Source organism: Danio rerio, chromosome 4, assembly GCF_052040795.2.
Source record: "Danio rerio strain M-AB ecotype USA chromosome 4, GRCz13ab, whole genome shotgun sequence".
NCBI classification, from domain to species: Eukaryota; Metazoa; Chordata; class Actinopteri; order Cypriniformes; family Danionidae; genus Danio; species Danio rerio.
The window spans coordinates 70,177,721-70,199,012 of NC_141024.2; the positions used below are offsets into that span (position 1 = coordinate 70,177,721).

The window sequence follows — 21,292 nt, forward strand, 5'->3', positions numbered from 1 at the left end:
TTTACAATTTATACACAATTGCACTTTTAGAAATTATCAATTTAAAATGTGCAGGAAAACACTTTCTTTTTTTTTTTCTACAGTTTCAAGAAAATGAACATTTCTTTATCATAAGAAACCAAACTTAACTACAAACAAAAATGCATGTGCAAAAATTACGCACAACAGAGCCACCTGGTGGACAACAAAAATGTGCGTTGAGTAAAACAAAAGGCAAACAAAACAAAAAGACAGTAAAACGTACCTGGAGAAGACAATTAAACACGATTATGTTGTCTTCTGCCTGCACTGCACACCCGACCCCTATTTACACAAAATAATAAAGTTTTCTCACTGAGAACTGAAGCAACATGCAGACAAAATGGCGATCTGCCATGCGGTTAGCACTTCTGTCAATCTATAGAAAATATAGCATATATGTAATATAATACATAATATTATATATAATAAGTTATATAGTTTTCATAAAAATTATAAACACTTGCTTTAGAACGATAAATATGAAATACAATCAGGAGCAACGCTCTACACAACCTACCCTCATCAATACAGCAGCATTGTGAGGGTGGGAGGGGAAAAAAACGAACTACGGCAACACAAGAGGTACAAAAAGGGGCGGTGTGCAGGTTAAACACTGCCATAGTAAATAAATGAAAATGACTCCAAAATCATTCTTAAAATGATAAAATTCACAAATATGAAATAAAATATTTAAATAAATAAAAATCACAATAGAATTTGAAAAGTGTTATAATTTTAACAGAGTGCAATTGTAACTCTGTTACAGGCGCCACTGTATATATATACACAAATATCTACGAACGTAAACTAAATATAATACTGATTGTGGAGTAAAGTAAACAGATGTAAACCATGTATAGCAGTTCTTAAAAGTGTGCTCATTATGTAAAAAGTGCCTAGTGCAATTGGCTAATGTGCAAACAACAGTATAATGGCCGGAGCAGATTGAGTGCAATTGTATGCATCAACAGTGCAAACTGGGATGGTGAATATAGAGTGCTACTGAGCAGAAAATGAAACTCTTTATGTCCATTGGCTCTCCGTTATCCTAAGTCTGATAGCTGATGGGAAACAGCGCGCCTATACCTCCGCTCTGAGGGTAGGAGTGTGAATATTCTGTGTTGTGGGTGCGTGGGGTCTTTCGGGACGAAGGCAGCTCTCTTGTTTACTGTGCGATGGTAGATAGTCTGCAGAGAAGGCTGTGGGGTCCTGATGGTCTTATCTGCAGTATTCACCACTCTCTGCAGATGTTTGCGGTCCTTTACAGTAGCGTTGCCAAACCACACAGAAATACAGTTGGTCATATATATATATATATATATATATATATATATATATATATATATATATATATATATATATATCAGAGGTCGCGTTAGACTTTCTTATTGTCCGTCATTTTGATGGAGAGGGTTGTAAAAATTCCGCCATAACCTTTTATTGACCGTCATTTAATTTGCATATTTTCTAATCGCTTTTTTCATTCATATTTTAATAATGAACTTGCACGACGGGCATTTGGCTAAATTATTCATTTATTTATTTATTTGACAAATGAACAATAACTCATATCCGCCTTAACTCATATCTTCCTCCTGCTTCGACCTGAACTGGGTGCTGGCCTGTGCGTAATCAAACGCATCAAGACAAACTGATGCAGAGGCAGTTGTCATTAAATTCTGTTTCTTTGCCTCGGAAAGTCGACTTCTCATGACAGTTTTAATTTTGTTCTGGAGGCTGAAGCCACGTTCTGCTGCCACACTGGAGAGTCCTTGCCAGAAGCGGCCCGAACTTTACAGACAGTCTCGGGTCAGATGTGGTTAACAGGAGTCGGGCCAGTGCTTTACAGCCGCATCACAAAGGCATGTGTGGGAGCGAGCCCAGATAAAAACCCAGATAACACTCGCCGATGCAGAGTCGGAGGCGCCGAAGGGCAACCGAGCTCGGGCTGATTACTACCTGCTATCTGGGTAGCGCCATTTCAGACAGCGTTTTGTAGTTAGGAAACATTTCTCCTAAGGAAGTGATCAGAAGTTTGCTGGATTTTCTAAATGTGGGATTTCCCGGTCTTGCAAGCACTCGTTTCACCGGGAAAAAATACTGCAGCATAAGCTCCTTCAGCACCAGGGGCGCGGCTTCACCCCTCTGCCTTCGGTAGTGCTCAGCTCACAGCGCACTCCAAACCACCTGACCTTGTTGCTGCTTGGCTGGCCCGTAACAACAGCTGTCGGCGACTGAGGATTTTTGTCTGTTTGTTCTTCATAGTCCACGGCATCACTTCCTCTTTTTTTCACCTTTATTATTAATATCGCAACTATTTGGCCGTTTAAAGAAACTTCTTACACTCAGCTGCGGTGAGATTTTTACCACTGTACGCAGCGCAGCAGTGACAAAGAGGAGACAAAACAAGGGCAATCGCCATCAGCTGGACAAGAGTGGGAATAACAGCTACAAATTACAATAGATCACCCTCATCAAAACGACGGATCACCTTCAAATTTTTCTGTCACTGCTGAAAAAATTCTGTCAATGACGGAAAATATTCGGTTAACGCGACTTCTGATATATATATATATATATATATATATATATATATATGTATGTAACCCCGCCGATCCTACGCCACTTAACCCACTCCGAGCTGGTATCGAACCGGCGACCTTCAGCATGGGAGTCGGTTGCTCTACCAAGGAGGCTAAAGACCATGGCCTCTAGCATCTGTCGCTAGAGCACCTTTAGAGGTCAGAGGAGTGAGGTTTACCTGCACAGCACCTACTAGCTGGCCTCTGTTACATATACATACCAAAGCAAACACAGGGGAAACAGTTTGACTTTAAGGGCCGTGAAAGAATGTCCGATGATCAGTTTGTCATGGTCCTAACCTTCGACCACCACCCGCTCCACAATGCACCAGCCCCATACCGGCCATACTCGGAGATGTCACGGTCTTCGATGTTAAGTAACTCATAAGAGGTTTTTGAACTGCACTTTGTCTGACCTGTCACCTTTACCTTTTTGGAGACCCTACCAGGGGCATTAGCCCCCGACAACATAGCTCCTAGCAACACTCAGGCACTCAAACCCCTCCACCACGATAATTTGGCGGTTCATGGAGGCCATCTCCAGGTTGGAGGAAAGTCCTAACCCCAGGTGGAGGAGTTCAAGTATATTGGGGTTTTGTTTAGTAGTGAGGGAGGGATGGAACATGAGATTGACAAGACAGATTGGTGCAGCAGCAGCAGTAATGCGGTCGATGTACCGATCCGATGTGGTAAAGAAGGAGCTGAGCTGAAAAGCAAAGCTCATGATTTACCGGTCAATCTACGTTCCTACTTTCACCTATGGTCATGAGCTTTGGGTCATGACTGAAAGGACAAGATCTCGGATACATGCGGCCGAAATGAGTTCCCTTTGAAGGGTAGCAGGGTGCACTCTTATGGATAGGGTGAGGAGCTTGGAGTAGAGCCGCTGCTCCTCCACATCGAGAGAAGTCAGCTGAGGGGGCTCGGGCATCTGTTTTTGATGCCTCCTGGACACCTACCTTGAGAGGTGTTCCAGGCATGTCCCACCGGGAGAAGGCCTCGAGGGAAACCCAGGACACGCTGGAGGGACTATAGCTGCGTCTCAAATGGCACACTATGCACTTACACACTCAACAGCATAGTATATGTATGTAGTGTTGTCCCAAATGGAGCACTAACATTTTTTCACTAAGCGGAAATTCAGACCGTTTCCCTGATGACGTTTGACGGTCGCCAAATCAGTGAAATAAACGACTGAAGTATCAAATAATACCTGCCATAATTATAACCGCATTCACCATCGGGAGGCGCTATAATCACTCTCGTAGGAGAATTTTGCTTTCACAATCTAAAATAAAGTTATCCAACATCTGCGCCTGGTAGCTCTGCCCCTTCCACTACGTGAGCAACATCCGGGTAATCAAAGTGCACTTATGATTTTTTTAGAGTTTTCAATGTGAACGCACTACTTACACTATTTATACTACAAAATGGCGTAGAATAGTGCATAAGTATGAGATTTGGGATGCAGCTTATGTCTCTCGGGTTGGTGTAGGAATGCCTTGGGATCCCCCCGGAGGAGCTGGAGAAAGTGTCTGGGGAGAGGGAAGTCTGGGGTTCTCTCCTAAGACTGCTGCCCCCGCGACCCGGCTCTGGAAAAGCAGATGAAAATGAGTGAATGAATGATGAAAGAATGTCATTTGTAAAAAAAAAAAAAAGTTATGTTGTACAGAAATACTATAATAATAAGCATTAAAATTCGACATTAAGATCTTAAACGTCCGTAAAATGGCACCGACAAATCACATGACTATAAATGAGTGGGACAAAAAAACAGCAAGGTTATCTTTCCTTAGCTTTTAAATATTTCTTTAAGCCAGTGGTGTGGTCCTAAAAAAACTGGTGTACTATTACCCCCCCCCCCCCCCCCAACCCACATTTTAAGAGTAGGCAATGGTAAAGTGGTGCTTTTCTTGGCAAATTCATGATTCATTTTGTTTAGTAATTAAATTTCAGTTATAAAACGCATATAAAGAATATTTTAGCACGTTCAACTATTCAGGATGATTTATTGCACCAAAAGTCATTTCAAAGGAACATTTAGTGTACTTCAAGAGTTCGCCCTTAGCTGATGATTGATTATGAAGCTAGTTTGGCATGCTGTCCCGGGAGAGAGCCCTGAACTCGTGAGATCCTCGAGCCCGGGTCTCCCTCCCATTGCAGGGCGAGAGGGGAGTCCGATTTCAGGTAGGTCTCGAGAACTCCCCTGCTTGATAATGTAGGAAGTAATTTGATGCTGGGAAGTGTCTATGCTGTCAGTTTGCTTATGTTACATGTTTTAGGTCTGTGGGAGGAAACCGGAGAGCCCGGTGAAAACCCACGCAAACACGAGGAGAACATGCAAACTCCGCACAGAAATGCCGACCTGGCCAGGAAGTGTCCGAGCCGGTGACATTCTTGCTGTGCGGCCGTGGTGCCAACCACTAGGCCTCCGTTTTGCCCTGACAAGGAAATGGGAGGAGTAGGGGTGGAAGGGGGGAATTCTTCAAGGCAAAGATGGCTGAAGTAAGATACTCCGGTTATTTTTAGTGGTTAAGGAGTCGTCTGATTGGTAAATCAGTGTTAGCTAATGTGGACCAGGTGCTATCAATCAGAAGCACGTGCTCCTCTCGAAATTTGTTTATAAATAAACTTCACGTAAACTTTTAAACGGCTTAATTTGTGTGTATAAACGCCTGATGCCCTGTATACCCCCAGCTACACCACTGGTTATGAGCCCTGTCAATCGTCCACATTTCTGTCATATTTAATTTCCTACCTTATCGGAGAAGCAGCAGCAGGACAATCTCCCATTCACGAGTCTTTCATGCAGAGAAATGTCCTCAGGCCTTTGGATAATTCTGCATTCAGACGTTAATGTCCAAACACGTCTTTATAGAAGTTCAGTATTGTTGTTGCTGATGAAATATAACACAGAAAACACGATTTAAAAATGTTCCAATTGGCTAGATATTAATTATCAGCCATACAAACATCCCAAAGCCTCTCTACTTGACGGGTGGTCTTGCGCATCTATCATTAGCAGTTTCTTTACACTTTATACACTTACACTCCGCGTTTGCAGTTCTAATCAAATTCAAGTCCATCACGCAAAGTACTGTAGGTAATGTAATGGTTAGAGTAATGATACTTCTACACTTAGGCTGCGTCCGAAACCGCCTACTACTCAGTAGGTACTACATTTGAATTTAAACGTACAACTCAGCCGTTAGAAAAGTGCTTTCTACACAGTATGAATGTAAAAAGTATGACTGGAATTCGGACGTACTACGTCCGCCATTTTGTCATGGTCATGTGACCTACCTGCCTTAAGCCTGGTTTATACTTTTGCGTCAAGTGACCGGCGTAACCTACGGCGCATGCAACTTGCGTAGCTGTGCATTTATACTTCTGTGCACTGTCTCTGTTGGTCTGCATTAACACTTCCGAAACGCTAGTGGGCAGTGAGGTGTAAATGTTCCTCTGTGTCAAGTTTCTTCTCTGCTGTTTTGCTTTTCCTGAACACTTCCTGGATGTACAAGTGGCGCAAACTCGCTCATTTTGAGGCAGGAACTGGCGGACGTGCAGCAACTTTAACTATGAGGTAAACACAAAACAAAACTTTCCATCCGGAGCTCCTTCACGGGACTCCACACTTGCAAAGAATCGCTCCATCAGGCTCGCACCATTCACGCGGCTCTCAGTCCCGCCCAGACTCGTCAGCGCTACCAAGCCGACCAATCACAGAGCTTGCGCTACGCATCGTTGCGATGTGTAGTTACAATTTTTGAGAGGTGCACGTCAACGACGAAGGCCACGGCGAAGGGCTATGCGTCAGCACCGTAGCATACGCCAGCGTTTGACGCAGAAGTATAAATCAGCCTTTAGTTGTGTCGCTTCACTCCCATTCATGAATTCTCTCATGAGGCATCACAGGATAGAGCAGTGTGCATGGGATGTGCACTCTTGAATCTCGCCGTAAGTAGTAGGTCATCCGGGTAATTCTTGCGTACTAATTTTCGAATTCTATGAATTTGGACATACTACTCGGCTCGCATACTGATTTTGGCGTACTGTACAGTATGGAAGTATGTGGTTTCAGACGCAGCGTTAAATAGTAAACCGGGGGTGGCCAATCCTGTTCCTGGAGAGCCACCTTCCTGCAGATTTCAGTTGCTACCCATATCAAACACACCTGCACCAATTAATTAGGACCTGAACACCACGTGATAATTACAGACAGGTGTGTTTGATATGGGTTTCAACTGAAATCTGCAGGAAGGTGGCTCTCCAGGAACAGGGTTGGCCACCCCTGTAGTAAACCATCCGGGAACGTTTGGCATACTCTTTTCAACATACTACCATTTGGGAGATACTAATTCTATTTTCAAATACTATTTTGGGAATTGGGACGCAGCACAAGTGTGCACCCAAGAGAGACCGTATGTGCGGGAGGTAGGTCGAGTGTGCGTGCGAGAGAGGCCGAATGCGCATGAGGTAGGCCGAGTGTATGTACGCGAGAGACATTACTACTATTAATTACTCTAACTAATACTACTAAGTTTGTTGTTTTAAATAAACAAGCACACATTTGGTATCTGTTTAACAAAATTGATGAGTTCAGTAGTAATTAAATCTGTGAAGCTGATGAAGAAAACTGAAGAATATGTCATACATATAACCAAATAACCCACAGACAAAACAAAATAAACAGATGCACAAATGAACTGATTCAAGCCCAAATTTGATTTTTTAATTAGAGATTTTTACTAAGGAATTAAACAAACTTGTTCATTATTTTTTCCAAGTCTTTGATACGAAACAAAAGTATTTTTAGAAGTATTGCAGATCAAGTCATCAACATCCACTGCACACTCCTCCAAATCCACAGGTCGCTTTTCCACCAGGTGTCATCTTGTTAAGCTTTAAGTTGGCTTCTTCGATCCAATTACTTCTAATGTCATCCCTGATTTTCTGTGAAGCCAGGCTCACTCATTTAGGCTGCGGTCACACTGGGCTTTTTCTCCCATAGACTTCCATTCATACGCACGCGAATGCGTCAGACCGGAAACACTGGGTCATGCGTCAAGTTTAGCAGGTTGCTGCGGTGCAAAGTTCAAGCTTGGTGAACTCTGACCAGCGAAATCGCATCACTTGACTGCGTGAGACCAATCGAGGATCAAAACATGACCTCTCTGGAGAGAAATTTAAAACTTGGAGCAATTTAAATGTCAAGCTTGTCTAATCCCGCCCCTTTTCACAACGCCACACTTCAGAATATCGCATACTCAAACTCTAATGTGATCGCAGCTTTAGACTCACTTAACGTTTGTAGCATGTCAGACTGCATGAACATTTTAAGACACTCCTTCCAGAGTTTAGCTTCAACCCTAGTCAAACACACCTGATCAAGCTAATTAAAGTCTTACCAGGTGTTCTTGAAACTTGCAGTCAGGTGTGTTGAGGCAAGTTGACGATAAACTTTGCAGCATGGGAGCGCAACCCTGTTCCCGGAGATCTACCTTCCTGCAGAGTTCAACCGCGACCTTGATCAAACACACCTGTCTTTAATCACCAAGTGCTCCTTTAGATCCTACTTAAGCTGCGGTCACACTGCACTTTTCTCCCAATAGACTTCCATTCATACACATGCGATTGCATCAGACTGAAAACGCAAGGTCGTGCGGCATGTTTCGCAGTTTGCTGTGTTGTGAAGTTCAAGCTTGGTGAACTCTTGACATGTGAAATCGCATCAAATGATTGCGTGAGACCAATCAAGGTTCAAAACATGACCTCTCTGGACAGAAATTTAAAACATGGACCAATCGCTCGCTTTTTTTTTAAATGTCTAATCATCTTGTTTAATCCCACACCTTTTCACAGCGCTGTATGACAGAATTTTGCAAGCACAAATTCTAATGTGATCGCAGCATTAGTTGTGTTTGATAAGGGTTGTAGCTAACTTCTAGTGGATGGTAGAACTTCAGGAATGGGGTTGAGCACCCCTGCTTTACAGGCAAAGCGGCCCTCTAGGACCAAGAATTGTGACCCCTGCAGTAAGACCTCAGTTTTCAATGTCAAACTAAATAAGTGGTTTGAAGTTGTCGTGCTGATTGCATCATCAGATTCTGTACTCCTGTTGGTTGGTTTCTGAGGTACAATTTCATTGCAATGGTCATTCTGTGTTGAACGAGTCAAACCAACAATCAAAAATCAGGTTTTTACCAAGGATTACAGGAATCTTTTAGGATTTCCCAAATTTGTCTGGGACAACCAAATCATTTTTCTAGACTCTGATGCCAGATTCACGACGCACGCATCAATCTGCAGAAGTCCTGCAACACGAATGACTTGATTCATGCAAATGAAGTGGCGTGAGTTGAGTATTTTGGCCAATTGACGCACTTAACGTGCATATCACGCAAATTGCTCAAGTTGGAAAATCTGAACTTTAGGGGATATTTTGTGCCTCATTAACCAATCAGGAGGTTTCTCTTGTAGGGGCGTGATTATGACATAGCGCCTGTTGTTGGTGTCCTAGGGGAAATCCTCTTGCCGACACCGTTGGACAACAGTTCATCAAACTAGGCTCGGCTCAGTCTGAAGCACTGCTGAAAGCCTCCATCATCCAGATATTGCTTGTGGAGGAGTTTATGAACTCACAGGGCTGGTGCACCTCTGAATGGATCTAGTCGTTTAATCGCGGCTCTAAACTAATCGAAGCTGTTTATCAGCCTTCCTAAAGCACAGTCCATGTTAGCCATTTGGCAATGAAGCTAGAGTCACCAGGCAGACAGAAGTCCTGCCCATGATGTGAATCGGCATCTATGTTGAAGTAAATCTGACGCACGAATGAAGCGAGGAGAACTCAAAATGTTCACGCCTCTTATACGCGCGAATAGCACGATTTATTCATGCGTTCCGTGTCTGGTGTGAACACAGCATGACAGTTTCAGCTCCTTCCCAAACAACAACAAAACAACACAAGTTTGATCTGGTAAAAGTGTTACACATGAAAACTAACTATCACCTTGATTTGCAGGGACACTCTTTCCACAGTTGCCAGGTAAAAGATCGCTAATGTTTGTAAACTTTATTGTGGCTATAAAGGCCGCTTTTCTGTTTAAAAGCCTTTCCACATCCAGAGCAGGCGTAAGGTTTTTCTCCAGTGTGAACTCTCATGTGCATTTTAAGAGTGTGTTTTACAGGGAAACTTTTCTCACATTGTTGGCAATTAAAGCGTTTCTCTCCGGTGTGAAGGTTCATGTGAACTTGAAGGTTTTGCTTTTGAGTGAAACCCTTTCCGCACAAGTAACAGATGAAAGGCTTCTCTCCAGTGTGAATTGTCATGTGAGCTTCAAGGTTTTGAATTTGTTTGAAACCCTTTCCACACTTGTGACAAATGAAAGGCTTCTCTCCAGTGTGAGTTCTCATGTGAACTTCAAGGTTTTGAATTTGATTGAAACCCTTTCCACATTGCTTGCAGGTGAACGGCTTCTCTCCAGTGTGAACTCTCATGTGGATTTTAAGGTTCTTTTCATGACAGAAACTCTTCCCACAGTGACGGCACATATAAGATTTAGTTTCCTGAACTTCTTTTTTGGTCCTTAAACTGTGTTTCTGATCTACTTCCTCCATTTCATCAAGTTCTTGAGTCTCTTCTTTCAGCACCATTAGATCTGAAGTCAACAAAAAGAACATATAGGCATCAATAATGGCATTTAGGCATCAAAATCAACAACTTGCATGTTAAATTTAGTAAGCACTCTGTAATACCAAAATGTCTTTGGGCCTGTTTACACCTGGGCACATCACATGCCTTCTCTGATCACATTTGAAATCTATCACTGCCAAATCAAAATAAATTCAATCTTCAAATCCCAAACTGTATGCAAATTTAACTAGGTTACGCCCAGTAAAGCATTGGATACACCATATTTAAACATTTTACAGAAGCGTTTGCATTTAGTCATTTAGCAGACACTTTTGTGGCTCACAACTGAGGAGGCATTCAGCGATTCAACAGGAGGCAATACAACCCAAAAGTGCTACTCATACGTGGGAACTGTTAGTGATGAAAGTTATAAGAGCAAGAGCGAGGAGATTTTCTTTTTAATTAAATGCTCAGGTGTTTGTGGAGGAGATGAGTGTTTGAAGGATGTCAGAAAATCAGCAGTCCATGTGGGAATGGGCAGATCATTCCACTGGCAAGGAACATGGTAAAAAAAAGATTCTGGAAAAAGAAGAGCCTTTCTGCGAATGTACCACAGGGCCACTCACTTAGCAATAATAGACTTCTGGAGAGGATGTTAAGTTTCAAGACACTACAGAGCCACCCTAGTAGCAAAGAATTCTGGCCCAGATTTGGCATTAAGCTGGGACAGCAGGCATTCATCCGGCACTGGCATACAGCATGTGGGCCAACCATGGCCTGGGTTTGGCAGAGGTGGCACCGTCTATAATGCGGCACACAAGATTTGGGCCAGATGTAACACATAGTATTTGGCCCAGATTTAAAAAAATTGATTGTGGGCCACGTGAGTTTGGCCAGTCTTGACCCACATTTAAAACAAATTAAAATAATTTTTGATTAAATAAATCAATTCTACCAATCAGGTCGCTGAGAAAAAAACAAGGCCCATAGTGTGCCTAAAGCGCAATGCTTCATGGGTTTATCAATTTCAATCCAATCGTGACACATCAACCTATCTGGCCCAGTTCAGGCCCAGTTATGAGTTATTAACTTGGCTGAGACTTGGCCCAGATATGGTCTGTGTTTGGCCCTTGTCTGGAAGCCAGATTTGGTCCAGTCATGTGGGCCAAGCAAAACCTGATTGTGTGGGCCAGAGAAATTTTGCTATGTGGGCAGTGGCTGTTCTGTAAACAAGCATCAATGATTTCAACTTGATCTGAGCTTCAAACAGTAACCAATGCAGAGAGGTAAAGAGAGTGAAACATAGACTCACTGAAGACCAGACGGGCTGCAGTATTATGGATCACATGTAGACGTTTAGGAATGCAAGAAGAGAGTACTGTCTAAAGAGCATCACAGTAGTCCTACCAAGAAATGATGATCTTGGACATTTAGTGGACAAGACGTGCAGCATGATTGTTCATGATGGGACTGCTCTTTCTGATGTTGGAAGTGTTCTTTAAAGGGCAGCTGGATATGTAGGATCAGATGGATGGAGAAATGATAACAGAAGACATGTGATTGGATGGTACCTATCAACGTGGTGTAAATCCCTGAGGTCATAGGGACCAGGTGATGTGCTTTAGATACCTCTCATCTCCAGGCAATCCTGAAAGATTGACTATTGAGGTAAGACTCCAACCAGCAGAGTGGCTTTCCAGTACCAGCCTTGCAGAGATTAGACAGACAAAGGTAGGGGTTAAAGGGAGTAGTGCAGATTGGCTTGGTTGTGAGAGGACAGGTCTTATATTGACCTTATTCTCCGCAGACGAGTGGGCGCTGCCATTTGAACCTTTTTGGCACGAGACTTCCGGTCTCATTCATTTTTAGACATTAAAAACGGCTCGTTTCGCTGTTTGATGTTGCAAACTGATATTTCCTTGATATATTATTCTACTTGGTCTGTATAGTCATGCAAACATTTGTTTGTAGAGCAAGTAGTTTGACCGTTTTTTGCCGTTTATTATTCCTTGTCATTTCTCCCATAGGCCACTGAAACAGAAGTTCTAAGACAATCGCGAAAACAGGCACACTTCCGCATTTTAGAATAAGGTCAAAAGGCAGGATGTTAAAGTGGAAGTTAATATCCAGAATTAAGAACTTGGTGGGTGAGAGAAGAGAAGATGTAATTAAAGAGGAGAAGCATGTAGAGGACAGAGAGCACAGATAATGTCTAAAAGACATGTGGAAAGTAATGCCAAAGTGATCAGAAGTGTGCTGAAGTTTTTGAACTGCAATGTCTTGTATAAAGAAGGCTCAGTTTAAAGCCAGACTTATGTGTATTTGTCGAAAGCTGCCTGAAGTACACCTATGAACACACACCCAGGGAGTAGTTAAGGGTTTGGTGCCTTGCTTGAGGGGATTACCCTGAGACATTTTTGAGCCAGGTTTTGAGGTGGATATTCCCAACAACAATCCCTATCGGTAGCTGGGCTTGAACCTACAACCTTTGGATTGCAAGTCCAACTCTCTACTACAAGCAGGCTTTTAGATTAGATTAGATTCAACGTTATTGTCATGACACATATACAAGTACAAAGCATGAAAGCATTAAAAAGCTCCTCCATGAACCGTCACCTTATCGTTGTGGATGGAATTGAATGCCTGAATGATCCAAAGAGCTCAGTCTTAGGTGACTGAGTACAATAACATTAGCCGCGTTTCCACTATCGCGCCTAAAGCGAGCGAGCCAAGGCCAGTGGCGTTTCCACTGTCACTTCCGGGGCCTAATCGGGCCAAAGCGGGGCTTTCTTGGGGAAAGCGGCCGGCCTTTTTCGGCCCGCCGAATACCTTGGGCCAAGGGGGACCAGCTGGGGCTTCGGGGCGGAGTGAAAGGAGAGGCGGGCAGTTTTCTGATCGCACATGAGTACATGCACCAAACAAATAAAGAAATAAGGGAAAGAAAACATCTAGCCTTATAGTCTGGGGTCTTTTTGCGTATGATCGCCCTTATGTTTCCCTTTTAAATGTAAGGCTGCTGCATAAAATAATAAAGTAGTTTTAATTTATAGTGACGTTCTTTGCTGCGTCCTCCTTTGTTTCAATAACACATAATATTTACACCATATTAAAACACAGCAGACAGTAAAGGTTTTCGAGAGTTTTTTGTCAAGTTTAAAATGTTTGTTTGTGCGCGTTTAATGCCTGTATGTGTGTGTGAGACCGGGCAAAAGCGCTCCTTCACAGCTCTGTTGATGCCACGAGCGGCTTTTTTCTTAATAGATAATACACAATTTAAATACAACAGAAGGACATAAAACTTAACAAAATACGTGCCCACTTTCGTAGACTTTAAACAATATAGTGTCATATCTTGATAAAATAGCCTAAGCTATAATGAAATATAATTAAAAAAATTACAAATATCGGATATATATAAAAATCGCATTAAATAAATAATTAAACCAATATAAAATAAACAAAAGCTAGCTATATGTAGGTAGCCTATATACAATACATAAATCAAACCGTTTTAAAGCCACATATAGCCTAACTTTCATTTTACAAAGACCTGTCTGAAAAAAAAGATTTTCGATATTTTATAAAAACAATTAACACCGGAGAAGGTTTGAAATATTATTTATAAAGTATTTGGATACGATGATATAAATCAAATCGCGCAAACAGAGCATTATTTGGGTGAGTGAAAGCAGAATCTCCTATACCTTTTTTTCTGTCACTCAGTCCTGCGCAGCGCTCTCTACTTTAAACGCATATGAGGGAAAGCCCAAACACAAAATGTGTTTTATATCCTCAAACAACTGTTTATGTTTTTATATGACGTGGTTACATTTATAATTGACACTTTAAATGAAGAGCTTTAGTGAATAGCTGCTGAGCGCAACAAATATGGCTATATTTTATTAGGCTACTCGCTCTTGTGCTGAAACACTTAACACGACGTCTATCAAAACGAGGATGTTATAAAATACATGCCATATCGAGTTATAAAGGAGAATTTCTGTGACTTTTTATTATGGATGTGTGCGCTCTCTGTGTTGGGTCCCTGCGTTCGGCGAGGGCAGTCGATGCACAATGCCAACAGTCGGTCGGCGAGTAAACAAATGTCATGAATGGAAATACACAGGTCTGTGCGTATAAACATTTCATGTACTGCTGTACAGTAACGTGTCATTTGTTTGTTTCGGTTGTCTTCATTTTAATGGTTTCGTTTCGTGATGATTCTATGGTGTGCTTTATCTGCCTAATTCCCACTGAAGTGGGCGGGTTGTGTGACGTTTGATTCGGGGATGTTCTGTGGCCGGTGTTTGCGTGACGCGCTGTGAGCTATTAGCGCGACAGTGGAAACGCAACATGATTTCGGCCCCATTTCTCAACCTCCCGGGCTATTGGCCCGGCCCGGCCCGATTAAAGCCCTGGCTCGCACTGGCCCGATAGTGGAAATGCGGCTATTAAGGACCATGACATTGCCCACTATGACACAGCCTGGGCCCCACCCTGGAGCCTGACCTGGGGTTGGGGCTTATATGGAAGCCGTCCGGGCTTAGCCCAAAGGAGTAAAGTGGGACCATCCTCCTGCAGGCCCACCACCTGTAGGGGGAGCCGTGAGGGGTCAGAGCATTGTGGTGGTTGAAGGTTATGACTACGACAACCTGATTGTCAGGCCCAGAAACTGGAGACATGGAATGTCACCTCACTGGAAGGGAAGGAGCCCGAGATTGTGCAGGAGGTGAAACGGTACCGACTAGAGATAGTTGGGCACTGTGGTTTGTGCCTACGGGCCAAACACCAGTGCAGAGTACCCGGCCTTCTTGGAGTCCTTGGGAGGGGTGCTGGAAGGTGCTCTGACTGAGGACTCCAATGTTTTACTGGGGGACTTCAATGCCCACGTGGGTAATTACAGTGATACCTGGAGAGGTGTGATTGGGAGGAACGGCTTCCCTGATCGGAATTGGAGTGGTGTTTTGTTATTGGACTTGTGTGCTAATCACAGTTTGTCCATAACGAACATCATGTTTGAGCATAAGGGTGTCCAACAGTGCACATGGCACCGGGACACCTTAGGGTGGAGGTCAATGACCGACTTTGTTGTTGTATCATCTGATCTCCAACCGTACGTCTTGGACACTCAGGTAAAGAGAGGGACAGAGCTGTCAACTGATAACAACCTGGTAGTGTGGTGGATCCACTGACAAGAGGGAAAGCTGGACAGACCTGTCAGGCCCAAGTGTATTGTGGGGGGTCCTCTGGGAACATCTGGCTGTAAAGTCAGAGGGATTTTTAACTCTCACCTCTGGAAGAGCTTTGACTAGGTCCCGAGGGAGGCTGGAGACATGGGGACAGAGTGTTCCATGTTCTCTGAGGCCATTGTTAACATGGCCGTGAGGAGCTGTGGCCGTAGGGTCTGTGGTGCCTGCCACCTAAAGGAGGAGTCCTACAGGGCTTGGTGGCTTGCAGAACTTCAAAGGCAGCTGATTAGTACCGACAGGCCAAGCGTGCTGTAGCCCGGGCAGTTGCGGAAGCAAAACTCAGAGAAACATGGAGGAAGACTATGGGTTGGCCCCAAAGAGGTTCTGGCAAACTGTCCGGCGCCTCAGGAGGGGAAAGCAGCTCCATATTGACACTATTTACAGCGGAGGTGGGGACCTGTCGACTTAAACTGGGGATATTGTCGGAAGGTGGAAGGAATACTTTTAGAATCTCTTTAACCCCACCGACATGTCTTTCATTGAGGAAGCAGAGACTGGGGATGCAGGGGTGGACTCACCCATCACCCAAGCTAAGGTCACTGAGATAGTTTGCAAGCTCCACAGTGGCAAAGCAGCGGGGGTGGATGAAATTCACCCTGTGCATCTTAAGTCTCTGGATGTTCTGGGGCTGTCTTGGCTGACACGTCTCTACAATATCGCATGGAGGTCAGGAACAGAACCTCTGGACTGGGCAACTGGGGTGGTGGTTCCCATTTTTAAGAAGGGAAACCGGAGGGTGTGCTCCAACTATAGGGGATCACACTCCTCAGCCTCCCAGAGAAAGTCTATGCCAGGGTACTGAAGAGGAGTATCCGGACGATGGTAGGATGCAGGAGGAACAATGCGGTTTTATTCTTGGTGCAGACTTATTCCCAGTGCATGTTGGACTCCGGCAGGGCTGCCCTTAGTCACCAATTCTGTTCATAATTTTTATGGACAGAATTCCAAAGCACAGCCTTGGGCTGGAGGGGGTGCAGTTCGGGGAACACAGGATTTCACAGGATTTATTTTTTTTGGCTTTATAGAACATGGACCTTCAGCATGCACTGGAGTGCAGAGTGTGACGTGGCTGGGATGAGAATTAACACCTCCAAGTCCGGGGCTATGATGCTCCACCGGAAAACAGTGGCTTGCCATCTCCAAGTTGGAAGAAAGTCCTTACCCCAGGTGGAGGAGTTCAAGTATCTTGGTGTTTTGTTCATGAGTAAGAGAAGGATGTAACTTGAGATTGGCAAGCAGATTAGTGCAGTGGCAGCAGTAATGTCGTCGATGTAATAGTCCGTTGTGGTAAAGAAGAAGTTGAGCCGAAAGGCAAAGCTCTCAATCTACTGGTCAATCTACATTCCTACTCTCACCTATGGTCATGAGCTTTGGGTCTCGGATTCAAGCGGCCGAATTCATTTTTTTCCGCAGGGTGGCAGGCCACACTGTTATGGATAGGGTGAGGAGCTCTGTGACCTGGAAAGAGCTCGGAGTAGAGCCGCTGCTCCTCCACATCCAGAGAAGTCAGCTGAGGTGGCTCAAGCATCTGTTTCGAATGCCTCCTGGACGCCAACCTAGGGAGGTGTTCCAGGCATGTCCCAGCAGAAGGAGGCCTCGGGGAAGACCCAGGACACGCTGAAGGGACTATGTCTCTCGGCTTGTCTGGGAATGCCTCGGGATCCCCCCGGAGAAGCTGGAGGAAAAGTCTGGGGAAAGTGAAGTCTGGGGTTCTCTTCTAAGACTGCTGCCCCCGCGACCCGGCCCCAAAAAAGCAGTAAAAAATGAATGAAAATACAAAGCAACGAATTGCAGTTTAAGTTTAACCAGGTTATAAAGTTCTAAGTTATAAAGTGCAGTTATAGAAAAACTACGATATTTACAGATGGATGGATTTTTTTTTTTTACAGATGGAAATATCTCTAACCTTTGTGGGTTCTCATGTGGCAATTCAGGCTGCTTTTCTGTGTAAAACACCTGTCACATTCAGAGCAAGTGTAAGGTTTCTTTCCAGTGTGAATTCTCATGTGAACGTGAAGGTTTTGCTTTTTAGTGAAACTCTTTCCACACTTTTGGCAGATAAAAGGCTTCTCTCCAGTGTGAACTCTCATGTGGTCCATAACGTGTGCTTTTTGACTGAAACCCTTTCCACATTTTGGGCAAGTAAACGGCTTCAGACCAGTGTGAATTCTCATGTGAACTTTCAGGTTTTGGTATCGAGTGAAACACTTTCCACATTGCTGGCAGGTAAAATCTTTCTCGCCAGTGTGAACTCTCATGTGAGCTGTGAGGTTTTGATTCCGAGAAAAACACTTCCCGCACTGTTTGCAGGTGAACGGCTTCTCTCCAGTGTGAACTCTCATGTGGGTTTTAAGATTTTGTCTATGTCTTAAATGCTTCCCACAGTGACAGCACTTGAATTTAGATTCGGTTTCCTGATCTCCTTCTGTGGATTTTTCATCAGTCCGTAAATCTTGTGTTCTATACTGATCTATTTCCTCCATTTCATTAAATTCTTGAGTCTCTTCTTTCAGCACCATTAGACCTGAAGCAAACAAATAAATAATTAGCCACAGTTTAAACACGCAAAGCAACACACTTGAACATAAATATAATGTTAGCTTGTTATGTTAATATTAACGTACATTTCCTGCTAACATTTGAGCACTGTTGGGCACAGTTTAAACAGTGCTGATTAACCATTGTGTTCACATACTCAACAGAAATGACTGATTGGATGTGAAGGTCATCAGTTCGCTGAACTCACCACTGTTTACTGAATGTAACCACAGACACAGGGACAATCGAACAGTGTGTAAGACTGCGCTCAACAGCGCTCAAATGTTAGCAGGAATGAAAACTTTTAAAATGACTTTACTGATTAGCCTCACTTCCACTGTTAGACCAGTGCAAGCAAGCGCTTTTATCAAGCCGGGCCGTGCCAATAGCCCAGGAGCTTGACCAGTGAGGCCGAAATCATGTCACATTTCCACTGTCGGGCTAGTAGCTCGCAGCACGCCACGCAAACCCCGTCCCCAGAACATCCCCCAAATCAAATGTCACACAACCCGCCCAGTTTCAGCCGGAATCAGGCAGATAAAGCACACCATCGCATCATCACGAAACAATTAAAATGAAGACAACCGAAACAAATGACATGTAACTGTACAGCATTACAATATGTCTATATGCACAGGCCTGTGTATTTTCATTCATTATATTTGTTTACTCACCGACCGACTATTGGAATCGTACATCAAGTGGTCTCGCCACTAACGAAGGGAACCCAGTGCACCATCCATAATATAAAACCACAGAATTTCTCCGTTAATAACTCGGTATAAAACGTATTTTAGAAGATCCCCTTTGGGTAGACGCCATCAAACATTTTGCCCAAATGCTCCGGGGAGAAAAAATTTCCCTGGGCTATATTAACAGGTAATCCCCCTTAATTTAAGAGAGTAATTTAAGGATGTTGCATATTATTCGGCATGTTATTCAACAATTTTAAGTTACTTGCTGTGTAGTGTAAATTAGGGCTGCAACAACCAATCGATTACTAAAAGCGTTGGCAACGAATTTCATATTCGATTCATCATGTCGTGCGACACAGGGACGTTTGTTTAATTAAAAAAAACTAAGTGAGTGCAAAGCGGAGTGAACGCAATCTGCCTCTCTCGCGCACTGATGCCAGTAGAGTTCGGTGCCCATATAGACAGGACAGAGCAAAAAAAACGAGCAAGAAAAAATACATGGCCAAGGCAGAAAAATCGGTGCGACCCCAGTCATCCAAGATGTAGGAGCATTTCACACTGAATAAACAAATTAAGTGCACCACGGCAGTGACCCAGTACCTAAAACGCAAACATGTTGACGTTTTTGATAAGGAGGAAGAGAGCAACAGCAAAGTAAATCAATACAGAATCCTACTTTTGTTCCGTTTTGAACCTAATGTCTCTGGTGCTGGTGTTTACTTGTTATCCAGCTTGACAAGCAGGACGTGAAAAATTCCGACTGAGCTTTGGTGCGTTGGCTGATGCTGAGCCAGAGAAAGAAGTGCCATATTATCACAATTATGCAGTGTTTTTACCCACCCAATGCTTATTTTATGTTTTAGACAGTAAATACACACAAGTATCAGTAAAACAATAGATTTAGAGTTTGTAAAACACACAAGAAAGTCTAACAATCCATTCAAATATAATTTGCCGATGTGTATTATTCATATCAGATACACGTAGTGAAAGTAACAATAAAGTTCAGCCTATTTTTCTCCCAGCTGCCAGCCACTTGCTTGCATGCATTTCGGGAGTAACTGATGAATTTACGTGCTGAATCCTGCGAGCTAAACCAGCAAACGCTAACGGTGGAGGAGAAAACTCGCACGGTTTTAAAAATACACGTTTACTGTGTCACAAAAAAAAGTTTTAACAGTTTTCAGACGTGAATGTAGTCGTTTTAAACTCGAATCGACAGTTTATTCACAAAGATAGCGCGTCTTTGACGATGTGCCTCAGCTTATGCGGACTCCCAGCCTGCCAGCGGGAGCTCGGTCATCATCTCCCCCACCGAGAGCAACTTTACTTCGGCCAGTCCATCTCGGATGTACTGCTGGATCTCATCTCTCCATTGTGGTTAAAATATGATATTTAATACATCTTGTGCATATCTAACAGACAGTTTTTGGTCTTTTAAATCTATTATTTGCTCTCAGGTGTATTATTTTGTTATCTTTTATAATTGACTTTAATTATGTTAACCGTGTTGTACGTGGTTTGTATTTGTTTACCAAATGGTTTGACGTAATCGTTATTTCTTATTGTGTATATACTTGTATAATGCCCATTGAAGTTTATTAAATCTGATAATCAAAAACGTTCCTGTGTATAATAACCTATTTTACTTCACATTTATATGAATTTATGTTTACATTTTTTTTAACCAAAAATGTAAACTTATAATATTATTTTAATATTAATTACAGGGTTGTGCTTTATATAATTAAATAATTTTGTTGTTAATGTACAGTGAAACTGATGAATCCATGGTGAGGTAAGTTCAGTGACGTTATAAAGTACACTGCCGTTCCATTTGACCCGACTTGTGTCCTCGCGTCCTCGGGAGTTTGTTCTTCCAAGTCGGAACTTGGCAAGTCTGAACTTCCAAGAACGCAAGTCCGAACTTTGCATACATGATATTGAGGGTGCTTTCACACCTGTGAATCGATTCAGTTGTTCCGAAACAGAGATTACAAAGGTTACATTGTTGCTCTTTGCTCTTGGAGCGGTTCGCTTTCACACTGCAAAGTTTCTAATCGGACAAAAAGAGCTAAAACAAGTCACGTGCGAGTAAACTCTCCTCACGTTGGTCAGAGTGTCAGGGTTTATTTTGCAGCGTCCTGCTAAGCTGTCAGGAGAGGTGGTGGTTTGGTGGTGATTGACAGGGTGCGCGCGCGACGTGTCTGAGGAAAGATGCGGTGGGGAGGGGTTGAGAAGGGTGCGCGACGATGCCTATTTGAGGACCAGGAGGGAGACGCGAGATTACACTCGTTTGCTGGCATCCGGAGAGTCGCAAAACTTCCCGCCATACTCATAATTCTCTCTTCATATAGCCGTATGCCTATTACATATCCATAAAACACTGTGATATAACCGCGCTCGGATCGGATCGCTTTCTCACTGTAATCGAACCGCTCCAGGGTTCGTTTCAATCGAGCCGAGACCACCTCACTCAAGTGATCTCGGATTGATTACTTTGGCGCGGAACAGAGCGCGATTGCCCTGTTCACATATGCCAAATGAACCGCGCCAACTGGGCAAACGAGACAC

General features: G+C 43.4%; 2 protein-coding genes across 2 annotated transcripts in view; one reads left to right on the forward strand and one right to left on the reverse strand.

The window, feature by feature from the left end:
* zgc:152938 overlaps positions 1–21,292 on the forward strand; it is a 422,541-nt gene that overhangs the window by 289,442 nt on the left and 111,807 nt on the right. The window lies entirely within an intron of this gene.
* Positions 1–21,292, reverse strand: part of si:cabz01021426.2 — a 92,801-nt gene that overhangs the window by 65,128 nt on the left and 6,381 nt on the right. The window contains exons 3-4 of the mRNA XM_088650205.1: positions 17,408–18,009; positions 9,714–10,100 (exon numbers count right to left, since the gene is read on the reverse strand). Coding sequence (XP_088506331.1) covers positions 9,714–10,100; positions 17,408–18,009 — 989 coding nt within the window. The remainder of the gene's footprint in view (positions 1–9,713; positions 10,101–17,407; positions 18,010–21,292) is intronic.